The 26,345-nt window shown below is 42.4% G+C and overlaps 1 protein-coding gene across 1 annotated transcript; it reads left to right on the forward strand.

Moving 5' to 3' along the window:
- LOC119743173 (neuronal acetylcholine receptor subunit alpha-10-like) lies at nt 1-25,374 on the forward strand. Its single transcript, XM_038219549.1, has 6 exons — nt 1-132; nt 17,708-17,752; nt 18,917-19,026; nt 19,576-19,780; nt 20,960-21,302; nt 22,005-25,374. Exons 1-6 carry the CDS (start codon nt 37-39, stop codon nt 22,631-22,633), a joined length of 1,428 nt encoding a protein of 475 aa, XP_038075477.1. The 5' UTR covers nt 1-36; the 3' UTR covers nt 22,634-25,374.
- The last annotated feature ends 971 nt before the right edge of the window (nt 25,375-26,345 follow it).

Consider the following 26,345-nt stretch of genomic DNA (forward strand, 5'->3'; position numbering starts at 1 on the left):
TACGGCGGGAACGAGCAGAAGCTGTACGAAGACCTGATGCGGAATTACAACAAGAAGGTCCGGCCCGTCTGGAATTCCTCCACCGTCATCAACGTCAGCCTGGCGCTCTCCGTGGTACAGATCCTGGAAATGGTAAGTTCGAATTCTTAAAAAAAAGGGGGTCTGATTTGACCCGGATTCCGGGTCCTATTCAACATGATTCTTTTCAGGTTCCAAATGAACTTGTCTGGGTCAGAATATCCTTTTTTGTCAAAATGACCAAGATAGTGATCTCCAAAAGTATCATTTTGACCCGGTCAAACTTCGAGTCAAATCCGACCCGCGGACGTGACTGAAAGCACGTATTCCCCAAAAGCGCCCAAGGCACTGCAGATCGCAAGCCTGAAAAAACCTGTAGAGAGAAGACAATGAGAAAAAAATTACAGTTTTAGAGGTGTATGGCAGGAAAACCACAGAAGAATATTCTTGGTAAAACCCACGGAATCAGGCAGTGACTGAAAACCCAATCCACATGTGGACCAGGCGGGATTCGTACCTGGTTCACAGTGGTGGAAGGCGAGGAAATTTAAGTACCGCTACGTCGAACTTACTCCCTTTCTTTCTGCAGACAGTAAAACGCAGGGCGTTGTCAAATCCTCGGCCACAATTCTAGCTCCATTCTCATGTCTTGCTGTTCTAGAATCATTGTGAAGACTTTATAATCAACTCAGCAATATCCAACATCTAAGCAAAATCCAAACTCTAGAGGATTTATTGCAAAAAGACACGTATAATTTAATTGTAGTTGACCAAGTCGGAGACCTACAGTAAATCATGAAGCATGAAGCCAAAGCTTAAATCAAACCCGAGGTTTAGAAAAGACCCAATGGTGATCGAACGTCAATGGGGTGTTAATGCGCTGCAGGTACCGTCGAGTACCGTCTAGTACCATCTAGGCTTGCTCTCTATAGATCAGGTGCTCTGTGACGTCATGCGGACAGGCAGTTGCCGGCAAACCAAACATTGAAGCATCTTTTGCTTGTTATTTGGCGCACGTTAAACAGTAATGTGTCAACACTTTTAGGCCACTCATATTTCAAGAGAGATATACATGCAGACTGATGCAGTGCGGAAGAGAACCGTTTACTTTACGATGCACCACGTGACCCCAACATCCAATTGTGTTAACAAATGTCACGTGGTCTATAGCCCTCCCATTTTCCCTCCCCTTTCTACTGATGTGGGCGCGTTTTTTAATTTCTTTTAAAACAACAATTATGGTGAAATAGTGAAATTCATCTAGACTAGCTTTTGGTTACCGCTGGATTACTATGATTGTTTTCTCATATAATAATATAAAAAAAAAAACACTGGTCTGGAAAACTTTAATGGGTGATAGAAAAGCTACGTTGACGATTATTTCACTCCTTGTTTGAATGGTTTGTCTCTTTATGTTACTTATTGTTTACCAAGGGTTGTCTCCTGTGATACTTCAAGTTGGCGCATGACCTCTCATTCTGCACTCTGAAAAATAGCTTGTCAAAAAAATGAGAGAATTATCATCATTCTGCACGTTTTCTCATTATAAATCGATAATATGTATGCAACTGCTCACGTACGGGATGTTGTGTTTTCTTTTCATGATTACACAAAGCACCAAGAATCATCCTAAAGACACTGCAAGTGTGGCGCACACGCCCCCTTGCCTCCGCCGAGGTAGCTTCTGTCTTTTGGCCGTTCCAATCATAATACATGTGCCGCTTATATATCCCCAGATATATGAAATGTCACGTACTTGCCTTGCCAGTGCCCGCCAGCGGTTTGTGCTCTCTCCTTAATGAAATGTGTGGACTCGAGGCCAAGACGGTGTACATGACAACACGGGGTCGAACAGCGAATCGACCTGCTGGATTTAAAGGGCGATTCTGGTTTTGCCACCGGATGCAGGTGCGTCTAGTCGTGGCCCGAAACGCTTCTTCCAATCTCCATTAATTCCATTCTGTTGCCCACATGTTTGATCTGCAACGCGCAATCGAAATCAATTTGTATAGTGGCTTGAATCAAGACCATTATTGCGGGCCACTGCAGAGCATGTAGAGTCGCGAGACGCTGACGTCACAGCGCCTTGTCTTATCAAAGGATTCTCAGCCAGGGTCGGACTTGGCTGTGTTCCAAGCTCGGCTAAGTCACGGGCTTTGAGTTTGTCTCTGGCCGCAGGATGGTTAGAAGCCGTTAATGTTCAAAGTAAACGAAGATATTACTCGAAACTTTATCTCAAATAATAGGATTTGATGTTCCTAAAGAAAAGACCTAGATTGAGCTGCAATCCCTCAAGTCAGAGACCTTACATTGTCTGGAACCATGGGTTGCTTGCTAGTGCTTCCCTAGAAGTAGTGTCTCTCGCAAGGTGTGGAGGGAGGCGATACGGTGACGTTACAAGGTCATTTCCATTAGGGACGAGGTTGATCGCAAGTCAAGCAACCGCCTCAACTCACGATATCCTACGACATTGGACATTTAGAGGAGAGAGCGTCATCGTACACTTTCATCATCGATTTGAATCCTCTACCTTTTTGCCCCGGTTCACCTGCGAACCGGCCCCTTCCCAAATTTCAATACACGAGCAACGACCTCAAGTTCGCCATTTTTTTTTTTACTGGATTCAGTAACCCAGAATAAAGCCCGTGCTAAACATGAGAAGTGAAGTATACATGTATGCATTTTGAAAAGGCACTGGGATGATCATTATACGGTTTTGAGTTGTCAGCTGCTACATTGATATTCTCAACGGACTGTTTCAGCTGTGGACTCAATGGTAATGTGAGAGGAATGTCGGTGCAAAAGAATGTAACATTGAAGCATTCTTGGAGATATTGTCTGTTTGAAGCAGCCTGTTTCAAAGAATTTCCTTGCAAACAGTGATCTTACACTCTGTGAGCACTTGCAGCCTTACACACGTTATGCTGGTGGGGAAGACATTTCTTTCCCTTTTTTGTTTTGTTTTCCTTTCTTCCTATCGAATTCCCAAACTCCATAGCGTTTCCCTTATGGGGTAGACTTCCTTATAGGGTCTATTGTTCTATTGTGTTTTCTACCCCATAAGGAACCTGTACATGTACTGAATACCGAGTTTGGAAGAATGCTTTGTTTTAACATAGAGCTAGGACCATGGTTTTAATATGAGTGTGCCAAGACTCTGACCTTTAGTCTGGCTGGGTTTTTTTAGAAGTAAGCACGTGACGCTAGTCTGCACTATCTGAGTATTGATGTGGCTGTTGAGAATGCCCGCACTTGATCTGGCTGGGTCTATAGGGTAGTAAAATGTGTCCCAACTTTGTTTGCCTTTCATGGCACAGTCAGCACTTATTAGCTGATCAGTGTCAGTCCGAACGCATTAGCTTATTAGTGTCACCAACTGTGATCATGGGAGGTATTGTAGGATGTTTTATGCAATGGGCCTACCAGAGGCACTGGCTTCTGGGGCAGACTGCTGCATAGCTGTAGAATGTAAAGTGAAATAATTCAGTTAATTAATTAGTGGATGATGGAATTGGGACAGAAATGTCACCTGTTCTCTCTCCTGCACATGAACTGTCAGGGTGAGAACTTTCAAGTCTCTGGGTGATCACATGACGGTGAAATGCATGGCCGAAAAGACAGAAAGAAAAGGGACTGGCCTCTCAATACATACAATCTTTCAATGGAAAATACTTTTAATGAACGGATGAACTATTTTATTCACGTTCGTGCCTTGCTTCATAAAAATGTTAATGCTCGGCGGTATTATTCAACCGGAGATTTGTGAGTGCAACTGTTGATGGAAAAAATTATAAGGGTGGAGCAGTTGGTATTTGACAAACTTTGGACAAGATTCACAAGAGGTGAACTGAGAACTCTGTGTCGGAGTTTGTGAACCATTCTTCCAACTTCTTTCTAACGCTCGAAACAACCTCCTGCTGGCAAAGCCATGGGCGAAAAGGGGCCAGAAGAAACGGCATTGAGTAACAGTAATATTGGGGGCCTTCCATTTGAGCTAGTTACACGTCTCGGCTAAGAAAGTCCCTTTAAGAATCTCCTGCGGGTTTGTTTGCAAACTCTGAGCGATCGAGAAGACAGACGTGGGGTGTGTAAGTGCGCGTCCAGGCAAGATGACGTTACCGTGAAACCGAGGACATGAGGCAGCCCGGGAACATCATAGGAATAATCGCAGACATATCGATCCATCTCTGATAATATGTTTCAATGGGACTTTACAGCTCGTGAAGTGAGTGTTTGTTTGGATAAAGTTAAGAGAGGAGAAAATACGGCGAGAAGCGTGCGTCAGGATTATCGATTTAAGGTCCGGCATCATCCTCCCGACCAGTCAAATGTTCGTTGACAATCTTGAGAGATTATAAGTCTCTTGGCAAATGAAAACAAGACATTCAAAACTCCTTTCTTTTAGCTTGTCTCAGGAGTTAACATATCGACGAGATGTTGTATCTACGAAATCTGTTTTATTTTTTTCAAACAACGAACGATTTTGTTTCCTTCTAACGTATAGAGAATAGTCGAGATGATTGGCAGAAGAGTAAAGGTCGCAGGACTTCAACATTAACAGTGATGATCCCTCGATGCTATACTGGCAAGATGTTTCGCAACTTTGAAAATGACGACAGTGCTGACAAGTGTGTTATGGTTCCGAAGGGACGGTTGCAAAATCCTCGATATGAACTTGCGCACGTGTCGTTTTTCCTCTGAGGAAAAGAGGACTATACTTTTCATCGCGTTACCTTTCCGTCAAATCGAAAATTGATCTGCGAATGGTCTATGTCGTTTTGCAAGATTTAGCTTGCCACTTCTTTCGCCCGTTGTTCACGGGGGCAAAGCCCGGTAAACACCCTACACGTCCCGATGACAGACTGCAAAGCTATCTGGTGAAGACATGAAACACGTACCCGCCATACGTCGAGCAGGAACATTGTAGATAAAAAAAAAATGCTGGTTTTTTTTCTCCAGCCATTTCGGTCTGTTCCTCACTCTGCAGTGGTGTATAATAATCTAGCCATCAGCGGGAGTAAATTAGACGCGGAGGTGCGAAGACGTGTGCCCATGGTAACCGAGTCTGTCGGCGAGATTGCGGAGATTTTCTTCGGATCCCGCCAAATTTGCGAGAAGACGCAGGGAAACTCGATATTCGGCAGGGTTCGCACGCTCGGAGTTCGTGACATGTCAGTCAGCGTTCTGTGTAAGAGCCGCCCGAGATTGATTTCGAGGGCGGCACAAATTTCGCGAAAGGAGAGGCGAGAGAAATTGGAAAAATACCAGCCCAAATTGTGGGTGACATGCCGTTAATTCCGGCGCACTTAAACCACTTCTTCACTCGCTTTTTGCAGGACCTTTCAACCAAAGTACACAAAAGCAATACCCTGTCATCTTTGTGGCTATTAATTCTCCACTTGTTATGACACCATTTTGTAAATGCGTTTAATGACTCAAACTGTGCTATATATACAGTTTGTGAGCGATTTACACAGTTTATGAGTGATTTTTTTGTGAATAAAAAGTCTAGATCTACCTTTGAGTCAAACCATTGCGTAACGAAGCAAAAATCGGGACTTTTGACCCCTAGAGCGCCCTCTGGAGATAGACTCATATTTTAAGGAATCGAATGGTTTTCAAAAAAATAACACAGTGATTCCACACTCTAAAAAGTCCCGGGTCAGATTGGACCCGGAATCTGGGTCCTATGGGACTTGACACTTTTCGGGGTCAAAATGACACTTTTCGGGGTCAAAATTTACTTTTTTTCCGGGTTAAAATGAGTCAAAGAAAAGTCAATTTGACCCGGAAAAGTAAAAAAAAAAAAGAAGAAGAAGAAGAAGAAGAAATCCCGGAAAGGTGTCATTTTAACCCGCAAAAGTGTCATTTTGACCCGGAAAATGTCACTTTGACCCGGAAAAGTGTCATTATCACTCGGAAAATTGTCAGGCCCCATAGGACTCGGATTCCGGGTCAAATCTGACCCGGGACTTTTTAGAGTGCAGTTACAACCATTTTCTTTTGGAAGGTGGGGTGGGGCAGGGGGTAATGATATGCATCTGCATGCAAGCATGATATACGTTGAAATGAATCCGCTTAGTAAGCGACACTGTCCCGATCCCCTGAATGTCAAGCATGCAGACTATCCCTGAAAATATACCCACAAACCAGTCCGCTGAATATAAGCCGATCTTATATAACCTCCACATTATTTAATAAAAACAATGAATTAATCCAAGCGAATTATAAAGAAAGTTTCACGGATATATATTACAAGGGTATCAATCTCCGACCCAGTTGTAAATATGAAATGAATCTGTCTTACCGTGCTCGTGTTCGCAGAAGGCAGCGGTAGGATGTCGCTTGATTTAATAACGCCATGCAGTATCGGATTAGGTCCCTATGAAAACTGACCTTCCAATAATCGTGGTGCCATGGCGTCCTCCCTTCAGTTGATGGATTCTAGCCGAGGGAGCAGTAGGGGGGTCCTGATCCCATTCAGCGTAATCCTTCAAAGCTTTGTATGCAGTCTGGATTAATTGGTTAAGTTGATAATCTGGGATTTATTTTTACTGACCGGAATCCAAGTTCAAAGCTAAGTTTGAGCTTGCCATTACTCCAATATTCTTTTTTCCTCCTGACCAACAGATCAAAACATAGATAAACCATTTTAGGATGTTGGCCAAATTGAATTGAAAGCGAGGTAAACTCATCATTGTTGGAACTTCCGAGTAGATATGATAGTCTGAGTTTCACCCGTTATCCACGGAGCCAGGTCTCCTGTATAACGTCTGATATGTCAAAGCATGCAGATATATGTTTTCTTGCGCCTCAGCCAATCAGAGTCGATTTCACTAAATCGTGACGTAATTTCATTCCCAAATCAGGTTTAACACTGTGATTGGTCAATTCGAATGCAGTGTTTTGTAATACAACAACAGTCAGGCGCGTGTCGCACTTTGTTGCTGTGTCTAGGGTGTTTTTGTATCCATGTCTATGACACGAGAACGGTGTATGACCGAAGACCCGATATAGAAAGCGCCCGCTGATTTGTCAAAATCTAGAGGTCAAGATGCGGTTGTCTTGCATAACTAATCAGCGAAGCTGCTGAAATAGACCTTGGCTTCATGGGCGTCGCCAGGATTTTTTCTAGAGGGGGGCAAAAAAATTTTTTGTCAAAAAATGCTTGTATTTCTCAACACATTCTCGATTTATCAGTTTTATTGGGGGCAGGGACATTTTGCCCCCCCCCCCCAACTCATTACATTTACACCACTTTGTCTTCGCGCCTCTTTTTTTTTTTTTTTTTTTTTTTTTTTTTTTTTTTTTCTTTTCCAGGGGGGGGGCAAGTGCCCCCCTTGCCCCCCCCCCCCTCGCGACGCCCATGCTTGGCTTTCGCCATAGTCTATTACATAGACTTTAGAAATGAAAGCAGTTAAATAAAAGTGTATTACAATGTAATACCAATGTGCTATCATGAATAATTTATATTTTGTGATTAAACATACACTAATGTTTTAAGCCACGTTAAACAAAAATCACTCCGATCATAAAAATAGTCTGTCACCATTCCCTTTAACAGTTTACAATTTATAAAACAGATTCAGGGAACACGGTCGAAAATAGCCTTCTTGTGAATTAAGTCTTTTCTTTCCATACATCATAAATCACTCTGCGAAAGAGGGGGGAAAACGAGAAACGAAATACAATTTAATTTTCCTAATTCCTGCCAAAACAAATCAGACTTTGTCAAAATACACGTAACAAGTTTTTTATGCACCTGCGTAAGACAAATGTAATCGATGTTCTGAAAATGTTAAGAAAACCATCTGTATGTAAAACTTGTTTTGTTTTGCCTCTTGCATCAATCATTCCATTGATTTAATTTCAAGAGGATGAAAACGCTGTTTGAAATGACCAGTAGCGTGTATCTCGTGTCATCGTTGTTTGTTCAAAAGTACAGTAATACGCCAGTCGTGCCAACCAGACAGAAACGTGTAAACGTTGCAGTCTTCTTTTTTTTAATTTAGGCGCGAAAGCGTGCCGCTTAGGTAAACATGGCTTTTGTGTACCGCGTTCCCGGCCGTTTTTAGCGTGGACTTTGCTTCAAAAGGGTGGATTACCTATCAGAAGAGTAGATTAGCTTAAAAGGTATAGTAAAAGAAAAGTACGCCATAGCATCTTCCATATTATTACTGCGATTTCCAGAAATTCAAATTCATCATCATTAATAAGTATTTTAAACTGTCGATCTATTTACCAGGAATGATATTACCAGTGCAATCCCATGTAAAAAATTCCCAAAGAATTTTATTCTACTTCTTGCCAATAACAATACCGTCAGACAATCCCCTTGATATTTCTAAGCTGTCTACCTTCGTACCACAATAATACCTTTTGAGTTAATCTCGCGGAATTTGGAAATTGATAAACCTCCTACACATAACGACATTTATGGCATTTGATAGTATTCTCAAGGTATGTCAAGCTGCTACCTGCCCTTAATCCATACCGCGAGACACAACCCCCGGATATATTATAAACTGTAGTGCCTGGTTGCTCACGCTGATCATTATGCGACCACATTCCCCCAGGTATGTTGAAGCTGGCCATACCTGGTCCCATTAAAGAAAAACCAACAACGATATATTTATGAGAGTATTCACCGGGCAAATATTATGACGAGATTAGCTAGACTCGTCCGTATCTCGTTGGCACCACGAATCGTGCCCCGAGGGCTAGAGAAACTTCAGCGCTCGACTGCCGGGTTTAGGGGAAGGGGAATAAGCAGAATCCTGCTAGGCAGTATATCGGGGATGGCGCTGACGTTCTGCGCGTAATCGCCTTAGATTTGTTTTGATTAATGTCTGAAAAGCTGAACAAATTTGTTTGATCCGTCCGTAGGTTATTGCTGTACGGGAGGAAAACAAAGTTAAGTCGGCAAATATTATGGGTTTGTTCTCTCTCTACAAGGTATCCAATCACGTAGGGTGAATATTCTAGGAACAGACGGATCGACAGCACATAACGGAATCGCGGCCAACGAACTCGGGGAGTTAAGTGGAGTGCTATCTTAGACTTGTGCAGGGTGTATTTGGTTTCAAAGGGTCTTGTAACATCTCTAATTGTTAAACCTCTGTCTTGAATATTGTATTTTCATTGGCCTAGAACGATCACGTGTTAAGTTTATAAAATGTCATGGCACACTCCCTGTGGGATATCACGTACGTGATATCCAATAGGATATCACGTACCCGATATCCAACATGGAGTACTAGTGTGCTATGACTTTGTACGTACGGTACGTACGGTGTGAAACGCTTGTATCGTTGGTACCCACGCTATTTTCACCATGTTTTCACACATGAGTGGGAGCAGCGAACTAGCAGACGATCAGCTGTTTCGAGCACGGTACGCGACATGCATGTGAGTAGTCGTGATCGTTGTGTTTACTGCTGTTTGTTTTCGTGTTTTCAAAGTCCAAAGAATCCAAGACAGAGGTATAACAAAACAATTGTGAGTGTATTTAGTTTTGAATCGTTAATTGGAGTGATTGGGAGCCGCCCAGTATACTATGGGATCATTACGTGTATTATGAAAAATTACAATACGCCATGCGATACTTTGGGGGGGGGGTGAATTTGGTATTTAAATACTCTAAAAGAACATTTGTTTCTTCCAATACCCGAGACTTTGTTACAGTTACGGTGCCGTCATATAACAAACGACTGTCTTACAGGTACAGTTAATTAGTTTGTTTCCAAATCTTCCGGGAGAGTTGTAATGACTCGACTCGAGTCCTACTCGAGTTACAATTTTGTTGAGACTCGAACGGCGACTCGAGACCCAGCGGGTAACTGACTCCCCTCAACTCGAGTCACTGCGAGCAAATGACTCGACTCGTCTCGAGTCCATCATCAGAAGACTCGACTCGAATCGAGTCGAAGGCTAATAACACTCGAGTCCCAAAACTGTGCGAAAATAATTTGCAGTGACTTACGATGCAAAGTTGTTGATGTTTGCACGCTTTACTTTGCGTTACTGTCGAGTAGTGGCCGCTTATCGCGTACAAATATAGGCTGTATCACGGACTCTTTAGCCCTACCTCGTGGTTTTATTATGTAGCTCACATAATACTTGTCCTACCCTGGAACCAGACTTTTAACGTATTTCCAAATTCTTGGTTTCACCATCGGCGTCAGGCTATTTCTAAAGTCCTTGATGGATCAGGCTGAATTTATGCCCTGCTTTCAAAAAAATAATTAGAGATTTTCTATATAATCAGAAACATGCCATTTCGTATGCTAAGATTTGGTTTTGACGTTATAGCGTAAACAATTATTATTTCAGACCCGAAGCCAAATCAGAGATCCTAAACATATGTTTCAACTGTAACTGTTACATAGATCTTTGGTAAAAACGTCCAGCAGAACCTGTCTATTGGTACCATGCAGCAATTTTAAGTCATTTGATCTTCATAATAAACTGGTGTCTTGTGTTCCTTCTTCCATTATGTAATTTATTAGATGGTGTTCAATTATCAGTGACTCGAATTGATAAATTTGACTCGACTCGACTCGACTCGACTACAAACTGTGACTCAAATCGACTCGACCTTCTTGACCGAATGACTCGGCTCAACTCGAGTCACTTCCTTAAAATGACTCGACTCGACTCGAGTCACAAAATTCAGTGATTAATTACAACTCTGTTTTCCAGTGGACATGATGAACAGTGTGAGCCAACTTTGTGCACTCAATGCACGAAAAAAAAACTATATAATAAGGGATATAACTTATAACCAATATAAGCCGTTTAAAACAAAAACACCGAGCAAATTTACATTTAAATTTTAGAATCTGATGTTAGATTAAAAAAATGCAGAGTTGAAGGTTAAATTGCCCCAAATCCGTCGTATCATCATGTCTGAACTTTGTAATTTCTGATGTTTTCTTGACAAAACATATAAGACTCGGTAGCCCCATAATCTGCCTGCGCTTCAGTCTTAACATTCTGACGTTCAAATCATCCAGGCAAAGCCTCTGTGTTCTTAGTTCTTCACATGGAATTAAGAAAAAAATAATAATAAAATTCATCTCTCAACCTCCTCGCTTCTTTTCTAATACCTATGATGTTCTAAAACCTTCTCTCGTTGCCCTTGAATTAACTTAAGCGCAGTTTGCTGCCGCTTTTCATGTTCTTTTTTCCCCTTTTAACGATACCTTTTGAATTCATTTAATTCTGGATCTGCGTCCTCGTGCGGCAAGAAAGGGAGGTCCATTTACGGAAAAGCAATTTGGCGTTCTTGGATACTTTGCCAAGATGCAGGGAGCGGACACATCGAGAAATACATACATACGAATTGATAAAAGATCTTTTTGGAAGCAGCCGTTTGATGAGATAGTGGGATGAGTCGCATTGACGCACGGCATGTTCATGTAGAAAGTCGCGGCGATCACATTGCCCCTAGTCTTTGTTGCAATTATAAACTAATTATTTTCAAATCAGTCCCAGCTAAGTTTCATCGTCAGAGATACATATTAATTTGAACACGGTTGACCTTCACAGCGTGTATAGAGCAGGATGGCACGATACGTTTTGTTGGCGGATCTTTATTGTGAACAGTACTTCCCATCTTCCAATGGGGAGCTGTTCAAAACCGAAATCATGGTCAATTTCAAACACTAGGTGGCGCTATTCGATTTCCACGGGACGTTCAAATAGACGGCTGATCCCGAAAAACAGGGTTTTCTGGAAACATTAACAGAAAATGTGTCAAAGAGGAACTTTATATGAACCCGCAAATAATGGTTACTTATAGGCCTGTCCATTTTCCGGGGAGCGACGATTTTATTTTTGTTGGGGGGAGGGGGAGGTGTGCGCCCCCCCCCCCTCCTCCTCCTCCCTCCCCCACGCAAATTAATTGAACAAGCGTGTGTCTTACGATGTGGCAAACCCTCATTTTGCGTATACCCCATTGATTCTTCATTGATTGATGAACCCACCTGATCCTTCTCCAGATTTATAGGCCAATTCACGTCTGAAAACTAACGCGATACTCACTCGGTCGTTGAGCATACCAAGGCCTCTCACTTGGGCGTCAATATTAACTCATAAATCCTGAGTTGTGGGCAATCTGTGCATTTTACGACTGCAAGAGTACGGTTCGACGAGTCGGCAGGTCTGGTTTTGTTTTGTTTTTATTGTCTCCCATTAATATCCGCACTGATTAGCTCGATATTGCGTATAAATCTGATGACGATATGATTTGGGGAATGACTTGTTTTTATGTTTTCTTTTCTTACTTTCATTTTAAGTTGTTCTTTGATCTTGTAACCCATTCAGAACAAGGAGGTGTGTATTTATCGATCGATCTGTTCGTGTGGGTATGCATTACGTTATAAACCCCATACGATTATTACCTGTTAACCTGTCTTCCTTTCAGAGCTTTTTAGAAGGTCAATGCCTTCTTTTACCGCAATTACTCAGCATTATCAAATATTTGCTGCTGAGCCTATGGACGGCTGTATAATTAGGCCTATATATATGCGGGAACACACACTCACCAATATCATTAACCATGAAATGCCGTGTGGGTGAAGCGATATTTTGTTTCGAGTAAAGACGAGTGGTCCTATACCTTTTTGTTCTTGTAAGTTCATTGTTGGCGCAACCAATGCAGGTCAGTTAGCAATTTCTAACGCGTATTTTTAGAGACGGCAGTTGCGCAACCAGGGTTTTGTTTGCCCGTTTCAGAATCGACGTTTCGTCTCGGTTAATTATTTAAAAGGTACGGGTGGGGACTGGACTCCGTGTTCCTATAGGGGGCGCTGTTCAAAGCGGAAGATCATGATTTCGCCTTCCCGAGTTTGCTTCATCAGCCTCCCGATTTTGCTTTTAAAATCTCTAGCCCGTTGCACAAAGCTGCCACTCCCCCCCCCCCCCCCGTGGTTACGCCACTGAGAGTCGATCGGGGTGCATTGCATGGCGTCACGTTTCCGGGTTCAGATCCACTTTCAGCGGTTGCCATAACAACCTATTGCCATGTTTGGAGACTCGGTTCAGGGATGTCGCCGTCACAGTACTCGAAAGCCGCATTAGAATGTAGCGTAGAATCAGCTATACACTTTAGTCAACCGGTGTTACGCTTTAGCCAAGGGTATTCTGTTTGCAGGGTCACAGAGACATTGCGAACAAAACAAAAACAAGCGAATCAAGTACGTTCGATGGCCTTTCGTAAAACGAAAATTGCATACTTCCCAGACAGGAAAAAAAATCGTGCACACTATGAACAATCTTTAAGGATACGCTCATATTCTTGGTAAACTCAAATGCAATCCTTCCTCGGTTTACTACTCAATAAAACTGTAACCTTTTTTTCAGTGATGTAAGCATAATTTGCCACCGGGAATTAAAGTCTGCATTTAGAAGGGCAAAGCATGTAAAACTACCGTCAGGCTACCGCCGCACTTGCTTCGTTGAAATGTAAATGTCAGACAGGTCGCACACGTCCTCGTTATGAGACCTGCTAGGAGTTTTATCAACTGCGCATGCGGATTAAATGGGAAAAAAAAACTCTTGTTCCAATTCTTTCACCGCTGAAATAGATAGCCGTGATTCAATTAAATTCTTGCATTGGTGGCCGTTTGCGCAATGGCCATATTCACACGCTACTACGTGAAGCACCGGCTCAGTCTAACACATGATACCCACGACACCACCCATGGGTAAAATACGGTTTGATAGAATATGAAATTTCAGATGACTACAAGAAATTAAACCCGGTCGAGGAGTGATTATATTTTGTTGGCAACAATAATACGAAAAATTGGATAGCCCCTGAAACCCTGTGTGTCCCCTTGGGAAGACGTATCTTAGACAATCATATAGTTTACATTATGCTTTTAAAAACGGCAAAATTTGATCCGCATTGACGCCATGTTGTCCTTTTCTTGGAAAAAAATTATATAATGCGGATTATTTGATAGGGTACAATTCCCAAAAAGTAATATTGGCGCAATATATAGGCCTAGGTTGACTTTCAAAGACAAACTGGCATTTGGAAGCCTTTGTGTTAAATAGAAATAGGACCAACGGCATATCCAGCTTTTTGTGCCGGGGGCAAATTAAGACTTTACTGTATCGACGTCTGAACCGTCTGAAAACCGTCTGAAAAACCGAAACGCCTCCGAGGGCAGGTTGCCTCTCCTGCCCCTACCCACCCCCACATCCCCCTCTCCCCTCTGCTGGATACGCCACTGAATAGGACATTAATCGCATACATTTAAAGTTAGCCCTATATGTGGATTGGAGTGGATTCTGACGTCTTTTTTATAAGGCTCGTAAATTGATGTTGCGATATTGTATCCACAGATTACTAAATGTTAAGATTTCAAAAACCTAAACCAAATTTGCCTTCCGGCCACAATATGTGGAAATTCAATTATCCAAACTATAACTACGACGAACAAAACAAATACGGAACGCTATTATTATGAACCAATGACATTTCTATCCACATCTCTGATGTCGTCCATATCTCTTCCCACGCCACCAGGTATAGACAAAAACTAGAGGGCATAATAACCATCTACAGTCAGGTACATGTTTACGACAATATCACTCAGGTGTAACTTCATTCTTGCCGTGAGGTGAATGTTAAAACTCTCCCCCTTGGAGGGGCATTGGCTCTTCACTGCCTCCGTGTACGCTGGTCCGCGGAGAAGCTTTGTTTGGCTAGCTCCCCGATGTAGGAGCTACTTGCCCCCCCCCCCCCCCGAAGTACCATCCCCAGTCGTGACTTGATTACATTACATTTCCGCCCTCACTGTTTTTCGGTACACATAATGTCTACGTGAATAGGGTGAGTCAGAACAATCTGGACCCAGGTTCACCATTTCGGGTGGCAAATAGAGTATATTGAGCAAAAAAAAACTCAGTGTTTCTTCCACGGGAATTTTGAATTTTTCAAATATTAAAGTGGCTGGGGTGAGGATTTATACCATTCATCGAAGTGGCTTATTTTCCAGTCTGCACACGGAATTGGTTTTGCCTTTTTTGTTTAAATGTGTCAATGACTTCAAGTGAGTCAGTCACCATGACTAGGTTTTTAGTTATTATTTACATCAGGACGCGATTTCAATAAATTTGTTGAACCTTGGAACCGTGGTCAGAGTGTTTATTTAGCGTATGTTCTTTGCTAGCACTTTTCTTCAAAATGTTACAATGGATATACATGAAACGTTCACCAAATAAGTCCAAAATACCAGCCTATAACATTATCTCATTTGGGCGCAGATCATTCTGACTCACCCTGTAGGCCCAGCGATAATAGGACCAAAGGCGAGAAAAAAAAAGTAACCGCTTTATTTCCTCGTGCGAGCCCTGCCCGTGAGGTTGATGTAAATCGGATGAATAAATCAGATAAATCATTCATACATCAAGAAACATGCGCCAGCGATGGAATTGAAAGCGCACTTCTGTAGTCACCTTTATAGGCTAAGGGGAATACCTGGAGAAAAAAAATCTTCTCGTCTCCATCAGAATGCATAACATCGCGGAGCTCTGAAAAAGTAAATTCCCATTCCTTCGTTTACAGGTGCAGAACACGTGCTGACTGCAGTTAACCTTTTTACGCATGATCTGATACCTTTTGAGGAATGAGCGTTTCGTTCCAGATATTTTTACAATGCAGACGACGTTAGGAATAGGAAATGTCCTGAGGGGAGAATTTTCAAACTATAACAATTGTCCAATCTTGGCAGTAACACCGTGTGCCAAATTCGCCTAGATCCCTAGTAACTTTGCTGCTTAACCAAGCAAAAATGAAATTGAAGACTAATCGCCAACGTACGAAAACTTGATACGTCTTCAGCGCCGAAAATGGAGGAGAAACCCGAACACAAGCGGGCACATATTTACTCATATGGATCTTTGAAGTGATTAAATGACCAGCTCACAGCAGAAGAAACAGGGGGAAATAGACAAAACGTACCTCCTAAAAACACAACTGTGACCAATTGGGGGCGCGCATCGTCTGCGCAACCCTCTTGATCCGCTACTTGTCTTTGTCAATTCAAACGTCGTTCATTCTTTTGCTTGTATACTTGTTTTTACCATGTGAAAAAGATGTTCAACACGCTGTTCTTAAAGAGTGATTAAAGTCAGCCTCTCGTAAAGTTGGCATCCTTCAAAAGTCGGCTACCCTTTGTATTAAACTCATCTTTAATATTAGAAAATGATTGACAAGGAACGTGGGGTTGAATAGGGATTGGAAAGAAATATAAAGGAATTAGCCTCTTTTCAGGCACTTGGTGGCGCTGCAGTATAATTTTTTTGTTATTTCTATGTTGTGCGTTATTCGATTGAACTGGGCATGGTTGCTATATCGTTGGAATTTAGTTTCAACAAAATCGACGCGTGAAAACGCCCGCAGATACGATTCACGGTGAAGAAATCTGCCAGCACACCGCATGCATTCACGGGGAGAGGTCCTTTGAAAGTATCAATCCAATCGGAGTTGCCTGACCCCAAAAAACACTGAGCAGTTTGCGGCCGCTGGCCATTTGAAATTGCTCCATGTCTTGCCAGCGGCCGCGTCTTAATCGCGTTTCACGGTCGATGGTGAAATGGCACGGGGTTCAGAATGAAGGAAACACTGGCGATATTTTCTTCATTTTCCCCGATCGATTCAAGATTTTTTTTTTTGGCCCTCCTTCTAATTCCAAAGCCTTAAGTGAATGTCACTGAACTTCCTGACTGTAATTATTTTCCTCATCGATTTTGACGTGACTTGTTTGCGTGTGTGTTTTAGGTAGGTTGCGGTTCATTGTATTGTGAATTTGGATATTTTTAGGGCTGTCGTCGGTCAGCTCGCAATTTCATAATTACTGAGCAGAGCTGGAGAATTGTGAAGCTGGAGAAAAGCAAAGTTTGAATTCGGAACCACAATCGCAAATTCATCAACAGCAATGTTAACAAATACAAATTGTTCACCTAATTTGATCACCGAGTCCAAATCTATTTCTGCAAGTTCCGTTAAATTCCACGTTATTCACGCACCTGCACCATCTTTTCAATTCAGTTTAATTCAGTTCAATTCAAATATACATTTATTTCCATATACAACAAATACATGCATTCTGAGCCATGCTATTGAGTGGGTCAATATTGGTCAAGACCCCCAATGGTTTGTTAAAAGTATGCCGGGGGGAGTAGAAGGAAAATTGACCGTTTGTGACCTCTTAAATAGCAAGAGGGTTAATGATCATTATACAAAGATACACTCAGCGGTAGAATTTGGAAGAAAGACCTTTTTTAAAAGGAGATGCTGATATGGAGGCATATTCAAAAGACCAAAAGGCTTATGCAGAAATGCCTTGTTTGGCAAACATGATGCGTTAAGGCGGTGATGGAGGGTAATGGTTTTGTATTGCTTGGATTGGTATGAGTAAACTTCGTTGTTACTAGATTTAAAAAAAAAAAAAAACAAGAACAGCCTCTGAGACACCATAACTCATAAGGTCTATTAAAAAGAGAGTCAGGGTGCCTGACCAACGTAAACTTGCATCTCGTTATCTTATTGCAATTATAATTTGTTACACTGATATTGTTTAAAAACCACTGATTTTATCGTGGTTTTCGTGAGACATTCTATTTAGTGATTCTCCATCATGATTCTTTGGTTTGTCCATTTTCTCTTCCTCAGGACGAGCGGAATCAGATCTTGACAACCAACGTCTGGATTGAGCAGGTATATTGCAACAGATTGCTTGATAACTTGACACACTTCATTCACCATCCATTTCGTTTAAACAATGGCCCGCTATATCAGTAATTACTGCATGCCCCAGTCATTCTCGATCTCAGATGTTTTCTTTGGTACTGAATGGGATATCTAAAATCTACTTGATTACGGGTTGATATGGTGTCCATGCTACACATGGTGCCCATGCTCCTTTGATGAATCGGGCGTTTCCAAACTACAGTACAGGGTGAGTAAAAAAAAATGTCGGGACCATTGTTTTAGTGAAGTTCTGCATAGCACTTTCAAGATCTAGCATAATTATGAAAGCCCAATTCATAAGCTTTCTTTTAGTTTAAGAATAATTCAACTCACTTGTGTAATTTTCAAGTTACGGAATTTTAAACACAACCACGGTTTTAAAGTTCTGCCTACGGATCACAAAACGGTAAGTGTTCTTTCAGCAAAACGAAAACAAGTCACATAGGGATGTGTGTGAATTGTGTTCGTTTTGCTGAAAGAATGCACACTTTTGTGTGATCGTGGACAGTGTTTAAAATTCCGTAACCTGAAAATTACATGAGTGATTTGAATGATTCTTGTTCTATAAGAAAGTTTATGAATTGGGCTTTCATATCCTAGATTTTGGAGTGCTACATGCAGAACTTCATTAAAACAATATTCCCGACATTTGGGTTTGGTTGTGTTTTTACTCACCCTGTATGTCCCAAAAAAGTGTCCGTCTGACTTTTTTTTTTAATACAAAAACATGTGGCTAAATTTGATTTGAATTTATTGTGCAGATTCTCCTTATCTGTGGCCTAACTAAACCCTATAAGTTTCATTTAATTTCAGTCGCGCATAACTACACAATTGTCAATTGATCGACGTTTTTGGACACTGTGACCAAGTTCCTTGCCTTAATGAATAGTATTGCTGTGTTATGTAAGCTGTGTAAATCCTGCACGTTGTGAACAGGGCTTGGCTAAATCCAGTATGTGGGGGGGGGGGGGGCGGACGTCCAACCGACGTGAAACATTAAAAGATATGATCACGCCAGTTTGGTTTTGGAATTTACTGCCACACTTAGTCAAATTTTGAACCTGTTCCCTTTGAGGTTTGACTTGTCGAGATTTCACTGTACTAATAAAGTCACCCTTTTTCACAACGCAGCACTGGATGGATGAGAAGATGCGGTGGGATCCCAACGACTACGGCGGCATCAACATCCTACGAATACCTGCCACGGAGCTCTGGGTACCAGACATAACGCTCTACGACAAGTGAGTTTGTGACCAATTTCTGAAACCCCGGCTTCGTGTGTGTGGCTTCGGCTTCATCTTGTGCCTTGAACCAATTTGGAGCTCTTTATATTCAAACCAAATAGAGAGATGCCTAACTGAGGATGTGTACTTTCTACAGCATTTTATGTGTTTGGTACAAAAGGTGCCTCTGATGAGCCAAAATCTCCAAATTCAGGAACCTAGAGCTTAAAGCTGACAGTCGAGTCGAGGTTGAGAAATGGTCCAAGATACCCATAGACAGATGTTGTACATTTTTCCCTGCCCCATTCCTTCTTTTCAGTCGATTGGAACACATTTAGATCTACTTCAGTATTCTATTACCAAAAAACATGTGAACCTCAAACCAAAAAGAGCAACCTCAAAATATGCACTCCTGATCACAGTTTGATTATGAAAAGAACTAAGCTATTTTGTCGGATAACTTGGTCTGGATACTCGGTTCCTTTGCATGGGTCTAGAAATCGAAAATAATAAGAAAAATACATAATAATAAGAAGAATACGCTTTTTCTTCTTCATTCTCGCAAAGTGCCGACTCCAACGACTACGTCTCGACCAGCCGCACCTCCAACGCCCTGGTCAACAACGACGGCACGGTGGACCTCTGGTCTAAGCCCTGCCTGCTAAAGAGCACCTGCAAGATCGACGTCAAGTTCTTCCCCTTTGACTACCAGGAGTGCAGCATGAAGTTCGGCTCCTGGACCTACAACAGCTTCCAGATGAACCTGGACAAGGTCCTGCCACTCTAAAATTATAGTGTAAATTTTTGTTGAGTAAGGTTGTTGGGTAAAATAATTGACTACATTTTAAAACAATTATTGATTTAAACCCCAAAACATTATTACGCATCGCTTGTGTAATAACAAAATACGTGCACTGGTATACTTCTACTATTTTATTTCTCGGGAAACATCAACAAAGATGTGTACACAAATGACCAAAGTTACAAGGAAAACATAAAACGAAAGCTTTAGATACAAAAACAAACAAAACAAAAACAAACCACCATTCAGCTCCCGAAGGATTACCCAAAAGAAACATTCAATTGTTTCTGTCGAGGGGTTCTCCAAGCTGATTGGCATACGGGAAAACAAAAAGCAATACATGTAATTATAAAATTAAGTTTTAACTATAAAAAAAATGAAATAAAGTTAACTAAATAAGTTACATAAAGTTAAGATGTATTACCCCTCCACAAGGTAAAGTTTGCTCAATAATGCAAAGCCTGTGAATGTTACTTAGAAAAGATGATAAACGCGTTGTTGTTTACTCCGAGTTTGGCAGACGTTTACGCTGTGTGAGGTAAACCATGTATACACCGCATTGCAGGCGCGCGCGGATCGTTCAAGATGGAGAACGTACGCGAGACTTTGACGTCGTGGGGATTGGCAGAACTCATCCCCATTTTTGAAGGAAAGTTTCAACTTCCAGAGTTTTCGCTCACGACATATCACCTTCTTCATGTCGTAGACTATTTTGGTGTGGTAAAAGTGCGATCATCATGTATTTTTCATGCTAAATACCCATGTTTCATTTCCATTGCTCTTAAGACCATGCTCTCACAGAGTCAGTCTGTGTGTGCATATTATGTAACACAGGCACCGAAGGCATCCAACACGTACAGCGAAGCCGTTGTGTTGTCGAGTCGCGCTGTAATAATGTGCGTAACCATACATCAATCAGATTGATGGGTAAACGAAAATATTACTCCTTTTGGGGTATTTTTTTTAACATGTTTTTGGGAGTAAAAGTTTACGTCTTTTCTGCGTAAAATGGTTACACACTGTGCAGGATAGAAATTTGACACAAAAGAAGATGTGTCAAGCTTAACCTTCATAACGACCAGGTTCCCTTCTTACTGCCATAAAGAGTACGATTTTTACCCAATATTGCATATTTATATTTTTTCTTAGAGTGTGGACGATGCCGACCTGTCCACCTACGTGCCCAACGAGCAGTGGAACCTGACATACGCTGTGGTGCGCCGGCACAAGATCAAGTACATCTGCTGCCCTCAAGAGTATCACGACGTCACCTTCTACTTCGGTCTGCAGCGGAAACCCTTGTACTACATCTACAACCTGATCATGCCCTGCATACTGCTGTCCTCGCTGGCCATGCTTGGCTTCTTCATGCCGTACGACGTCGGGGTTGTCAAGGTGTCTCTCAGTATCACCCTCATCCTGTCCCTCACGGTGTTTCTGCTGTTGGTGGCCGAGATGATGCCGCGGACATCGGAAGAGGTTCCGCTCATAGGTAACAACGAATTGTTTAAAATTCACAAGCGCTTTGAATTGGTTTTCACAACCTTAAAGTATGTTATTCATACGATGGACTGTTTTCGTCGAGGTGATGTAAATCAATGTGAGGTTTTTCCCTTCACTGACGTATAAACATTGTATCTCGGGAGGTAACACACTTTATATACAGTGTTTATACGTCGGTGAAGGGCAAAACCTAATATTGATTTAAAAGTGTGTTATCATTCATCTCAATTCATAACAAGAGTCTCTATCGAGTCGAGTGTCAAGTAATTCAAATTAACTGTGATTCAGGCATTCCTCTGTCGTCTTTCATTCCTTGTTACTTGTGACCTTACTTGTGGTCTGACTCGCCGTGTTTGACTCTTTTACAGCTCTGAACAACATTGCTTTCTTTTCATAATTGTTTGCGTTTTGATAGTTTAACCATAAATGAGCCTATTACATTAGGCAAGAAGTGCAATTGAAGTTCGACAATGCAGAACTCTCGGCATTTCACGAGGAAGCTATTCGATAGCTGTTTGATGCAGTTCATAAACTGCGTGGTATTAATTTACCTTACGTGGAACCTATTTGGATCCAGCTTGTCCAGTATACCACACAGTTTCACTTTAACGCCACATTCTTCATAGTGCATCACATAATGCTCCTCTCAACACTATATTCTCAAAAGTTCTCTTCTTCTGTTTTTTTTCAGGTCAGTACTACGCCGCCACAATGTTTCTGATTTCCATTTCAACCGCCATGAACGTGTTTGTCCTGAATGTAAACGAGCGCGGAGGGTTGAACGGTCGAGAGGTGCCGCGCCTTCTCCGGACCCCGGCCTTCGAGTACCTGGCCGGGATCTGCCTGGTGGGACCCTGCCCGGGCAAGAAAAGATCCCGGGAGTACGGCCACCACGAGGCCCATGAGCTCAAGTACAAAATGGTGAACACCTCCTCGCAGGGCCCGCAGCCCATCAACCACCAGCCGACCTCCGGCAGCAGCAACGGCGGCCGCAGCGTGCGGTTCAGCGCCAACCTGCACACCTCGTACCCGGAACACGAGATGATGATGGACGAGACCGGGGACCACCACGGGGACGCCAGCGAGCGCCGCCTGGCCAAGTTGGAGCGAAGCGTGGACGGCATCCTGAAACACATGAAGACACTCCAGAAGAGGAAGGAGAAGCAGCAGCAGCTCAAGTCGGACTGGGCCCGGGTGGCGTTGGTCATGGACCGGGTGCTCCTGATCATCTTTGGGATATGCACGTGCACCACTGCGTTAGTTCTCCTCCTACAACGATCCCCGGACAAAGTGGCGCCCTCTCTGGACACAGACTCGTGAACCTCGTAAACATTGCGTACAAACTGTGTGAGGTGTGCTTAAATATACTCAATATCATCCGGATAACGTCAACATTGTTGTTGATGCATTTCGGTATCTCTATACGTTATTATTATATGCGTCGTGTATTAAACAAGCTACATGTAGGCTGTCTATTAGCCTATGAACATACATGTAGGCCTATGAATCTTTGCAACTGGGGAAAGTGACACCAATGCATCAGGCCGCTTGTACATTTACCTTGCTACTTGTTTAAAATCCTAAAGCAGAGGTGCGACGGACCGTTGAAGTCGGACAGAGCTCCAAAAACTGACTTAACCTGCAATGGCGGTCTTGTGCGTCATCCCTTCGATGGCAACATACTTATTTGTGCATTTATGCATTTCGAGTCGTCATTTCTTGCAGACGGAACAGCTGGCTGGCCACGCTTGTGATAAGAACTATTTCTTCCTTTAAAAAAAGTTATTGATTGCTGGCAGATTCTGCCTTGTTTTATATTTATATAAGCTCAGCTAATTTAAAAAAAAAGCAATGCACGGACGTCTCAAGCTTGCCTCAGAGTACACCTGGGGGACTGCTGTTGTGAGCACATTATAAGCCGTTTCACAAACCACGAGTTCGGTACAGATTTGATGATAAGCATGTGGCAAATGGTAGATCCAGTTGGCACCGCTTATGCGTGGTCCATATACGTACTGAGACCGGACACTAAAGCTGTAGCCGAGTTTGGATAAATGGCCGTGTATGACTGCAGCCATAGTTTTGAGATTACATGACGTTGACACCGACACCGACACTGACAGCGACACTTGCCCGACCGACAATACCGACGACAATATTCACCGGACACGGACACGTAGCTGCTGAACATCGTAAAGTTTATGCATGCGAGGACCAAGTGACACCTTATGGAAACCATGACCATGTCTATAAGCTTGGCCTCAGTCCTTTATTGAGCCGTATACACTCTAACAACTCCTGGGTCAGATTAACCCCGAATCTGAATCAAAATTTGCTCAGTCCTTTATTTCCGGGTCAGAAATGACACATTTATGGGTCAAAATAACAATTTTTCTTGATCAATATGACCCAGACAAGTGTCCCTTTTGACCCTGAAAAGGACAGAGCAATTCTTGATTCAGATTCCGGGTATATCGGACCAGGAGGTTTTAGAGTGCACCGTGGCCTTTTTTATTTTGGCTCCTGCGCAAGTAGGGTTGGATGCTGGAGCCGATTGGGGCAGCTCCTGTTGTGACTCCAATCGCTGGGCACAAAGAAAGTAAAGCATGGATCTGTGGAATGGCTTATAATAAGGCTGTTTATAACGTAAACTGTTTGAGATGTCTCACAGAAACACTAAAAAGACGGACGGAAAAGTTTTCCAATTTACAACATTTTATTTAAGTGGCAAAAGTAAGAGAGCATTTTAAAACTCCAAACCTTATACATGTAGTCGGCAGTAGACGTATTTTTGCTTCTTCGCTCGGATAATGTAATTATCAACGTCAACGTTTGTCAGCGGCACATTCGATTCAGCCCTCTTTCGAAACCTTTTGAGATTTCTTTTTGGTAAAACAAGGAAGCTATGTCTGTGAAAGAAAATGTGTGAATGTCTTGCAAAAAAATACATTTTAAGCACCTCAAATGAGAACAATCCGGAAACGGCTATTCGAGTCCACCACAAGTCTATCACAAGTCCTTCCATTAGTAAATCACAAGTCCTTTCACAAGTTCAGTCATATATTTTGTAGCAGGGGGTGAACAACAGCAAAGGAATACCTCTGTAGCTCATGACTTGAACTGAGACTGAAGGCTTGTGATGTGCTTGTGAGGACTTGTGAGGTACTCGAACAGCCCTGTCAACGGGTGTCCTCGGGGATCGTTAGCGCCCCATGGGCTATATTGAGTGTTAGTCTTTCAAAATGTATGAGGTTAATTTTACGAGGGAGAAAGTAACTTCGCAAGGTAAGAAAAAAGGCCTACATTATTTTTTTTCCAAAAAGACCTTGAACTGAATCATTACCTTGCAATAACGCCACCTCCCAACCATTCTGCCATAGTGGTGTGGGCATTGGCAGGACAGTGGCGTTCTGTATCTATTAAGCTTGCCATGTTTGCTCAATTAACATTTTGGCGTGAAGTCACTTCTGATGTTTGGGAGAAAAGCTCCCGCCACCTTGGTATGATACACCTTCACGGTTTTCGAAATGTAGGCAGGTGTCAGTGTGTGACACTCGAGCGTTTCCAGTGGATGTGCGCGGATCGTAGGACTGAAACCCTAAGCCTGCTGTAACATGGACGAAAGACTTTGCAAGTACACTGGTAACGACCTGGTGAAACTTTGGGACCAATGGCTACGAGTTTTGAAAGCAGTAGCTGGTTTCCACGTGGCATTTTTTTAAAAAGCATATGTCCGTGAAACCAAACACATATTTTTAATTGGAATCGCAAATCACAAGGCCGGAGGGCCACTCAAGGTGCGGGCTACAAAGTAAAGTATAGAAAAGAAAGTTACAGAGAGAGAAATATCTGTTCACATTTCTTTGAACTGTAATAGATTATACGTTTGGTGGAAAACAGTATTCATGGAAGGCGTTCCAAAGTGCAGCAGTACGAGGAGAAAAGCTAGACGAATATCTCACAGTACTGGCCTTGGGATTAGGTAGCCTTCAGTGAAGGGGTGAGAGGAGTGAAGGTGCGACAGAAGGGACAAGTGAGCGACCTTCTGAGCACGTACCATGATAGTACGTATCTATAGAACAGGCTATAGAGAAGCAACAGAACATCTAACAGAAAGATATGACTCAAGTCAGTGTGTCATGCACTTGACAGTGAATAAATAAGCAAGCTGAAAGATCTCGCCTCCGGAACGATAGCATGGCGTCACGGGACTGGATCACTTGCTTGTCTTGGATAGTACAGGGGGGTATCAGCTTGCTAGGGAACGTGAGGCCTATTCTTTCAAATTTATCAACTCTTCCTTCTTGACTTGCTCTGAAACGAGCGTTGCCACGAGACAAAATATTTGTTCTGCCGAGGCAAGGGATTGTTTGAATGCACATGTACAGTAATACCTGTTTGTCAGTATGGAAGATGCGTAAACCAAATACATTATATAATCATAATTGTGCAAAATGTGCGGGATCTAACTGAATAAAATGTCGCCTGCTTATTTATAGGCGTTTCGTGGTAAAAACACTAGGTACTGTGTTGGGAGTTAATATACATTTTCTGCAGTACTCGTAAGACGGCTGTTCTTACAAAGTCCCGTTTATCGATGTCGCAAGTCATCGACACTGTTTCTTTACTTTTGCGTTCAGAATATGGGAGTGCACACAGGATTGTTAGATTGACATAGTATAAGGACCAGCGAACCGTAAGGCTGTGTCAATGGCTGTGGCTGTTCCTGTAGTCTGCCAATGGCTAGAACTGAAGCCGTAGCCATAGTCTGCCAATGGCTAGAACTGAAGCCGTAGCCATAATTATTTAACGTTGGGGTCATTTTTTTTTTAAACAACTCCTTTTGGCACCGAGCTTTAGCGGTTTATCTTGTTCGCAGAGCAATAAAGTATTCTACACTAAAGACATTTGTACAGTAAAACGGACCTTTTTCTAAAAGACTCGACGCTTGACATTGGCGGAGTAGGGGTCATTTTTGAAAGGTGACAATAAGTGGAGAAATGTAATTGCAGGTTTTTATTTCTTTTATTTC

This window comes from Patiria miniata, unplaced genomic scaffold, assembly GCF_015706575.1.
Source record: "Patiria miniata isolate m_02_andy unplaced genomic scaffold, ASM1570657v1 HiC_scaffold_6, whole genome shotgun sequence".
NCBI lineage: Eukaryota > Metazoa > Echinodermata > Asteroidea > Valvatida > Asterinidae > Patiria > Patiria miniata.

What these genes read in the sequence shown, in the direction of transcription:
- LOC119743173 (XM_038219549.1), top strand. Translation starts at nt 37, where the DNA reads ATGCGGAATTACAACAAGAAGGTCCGGCCCGTCTGGAATTCCTCCACC. An exon ending in CCAACGTCTGGATTGAGCAG is followed by an intron (nt 17,753 to 18,916) that starts GTATATTGCAAC and finishes TTCACAACGCAG; the next exon opens with CACTGGATGGATGAGAAGAT. An exon ending in GACATAACGCTCTACGACAA is followed by an intron (nt 19,027 to 19,575) that starts GTGAGTTTGTGA and finishes ATTCTCGCAAAG; the next exon opens with TGCCGACTCCAACGACTACG.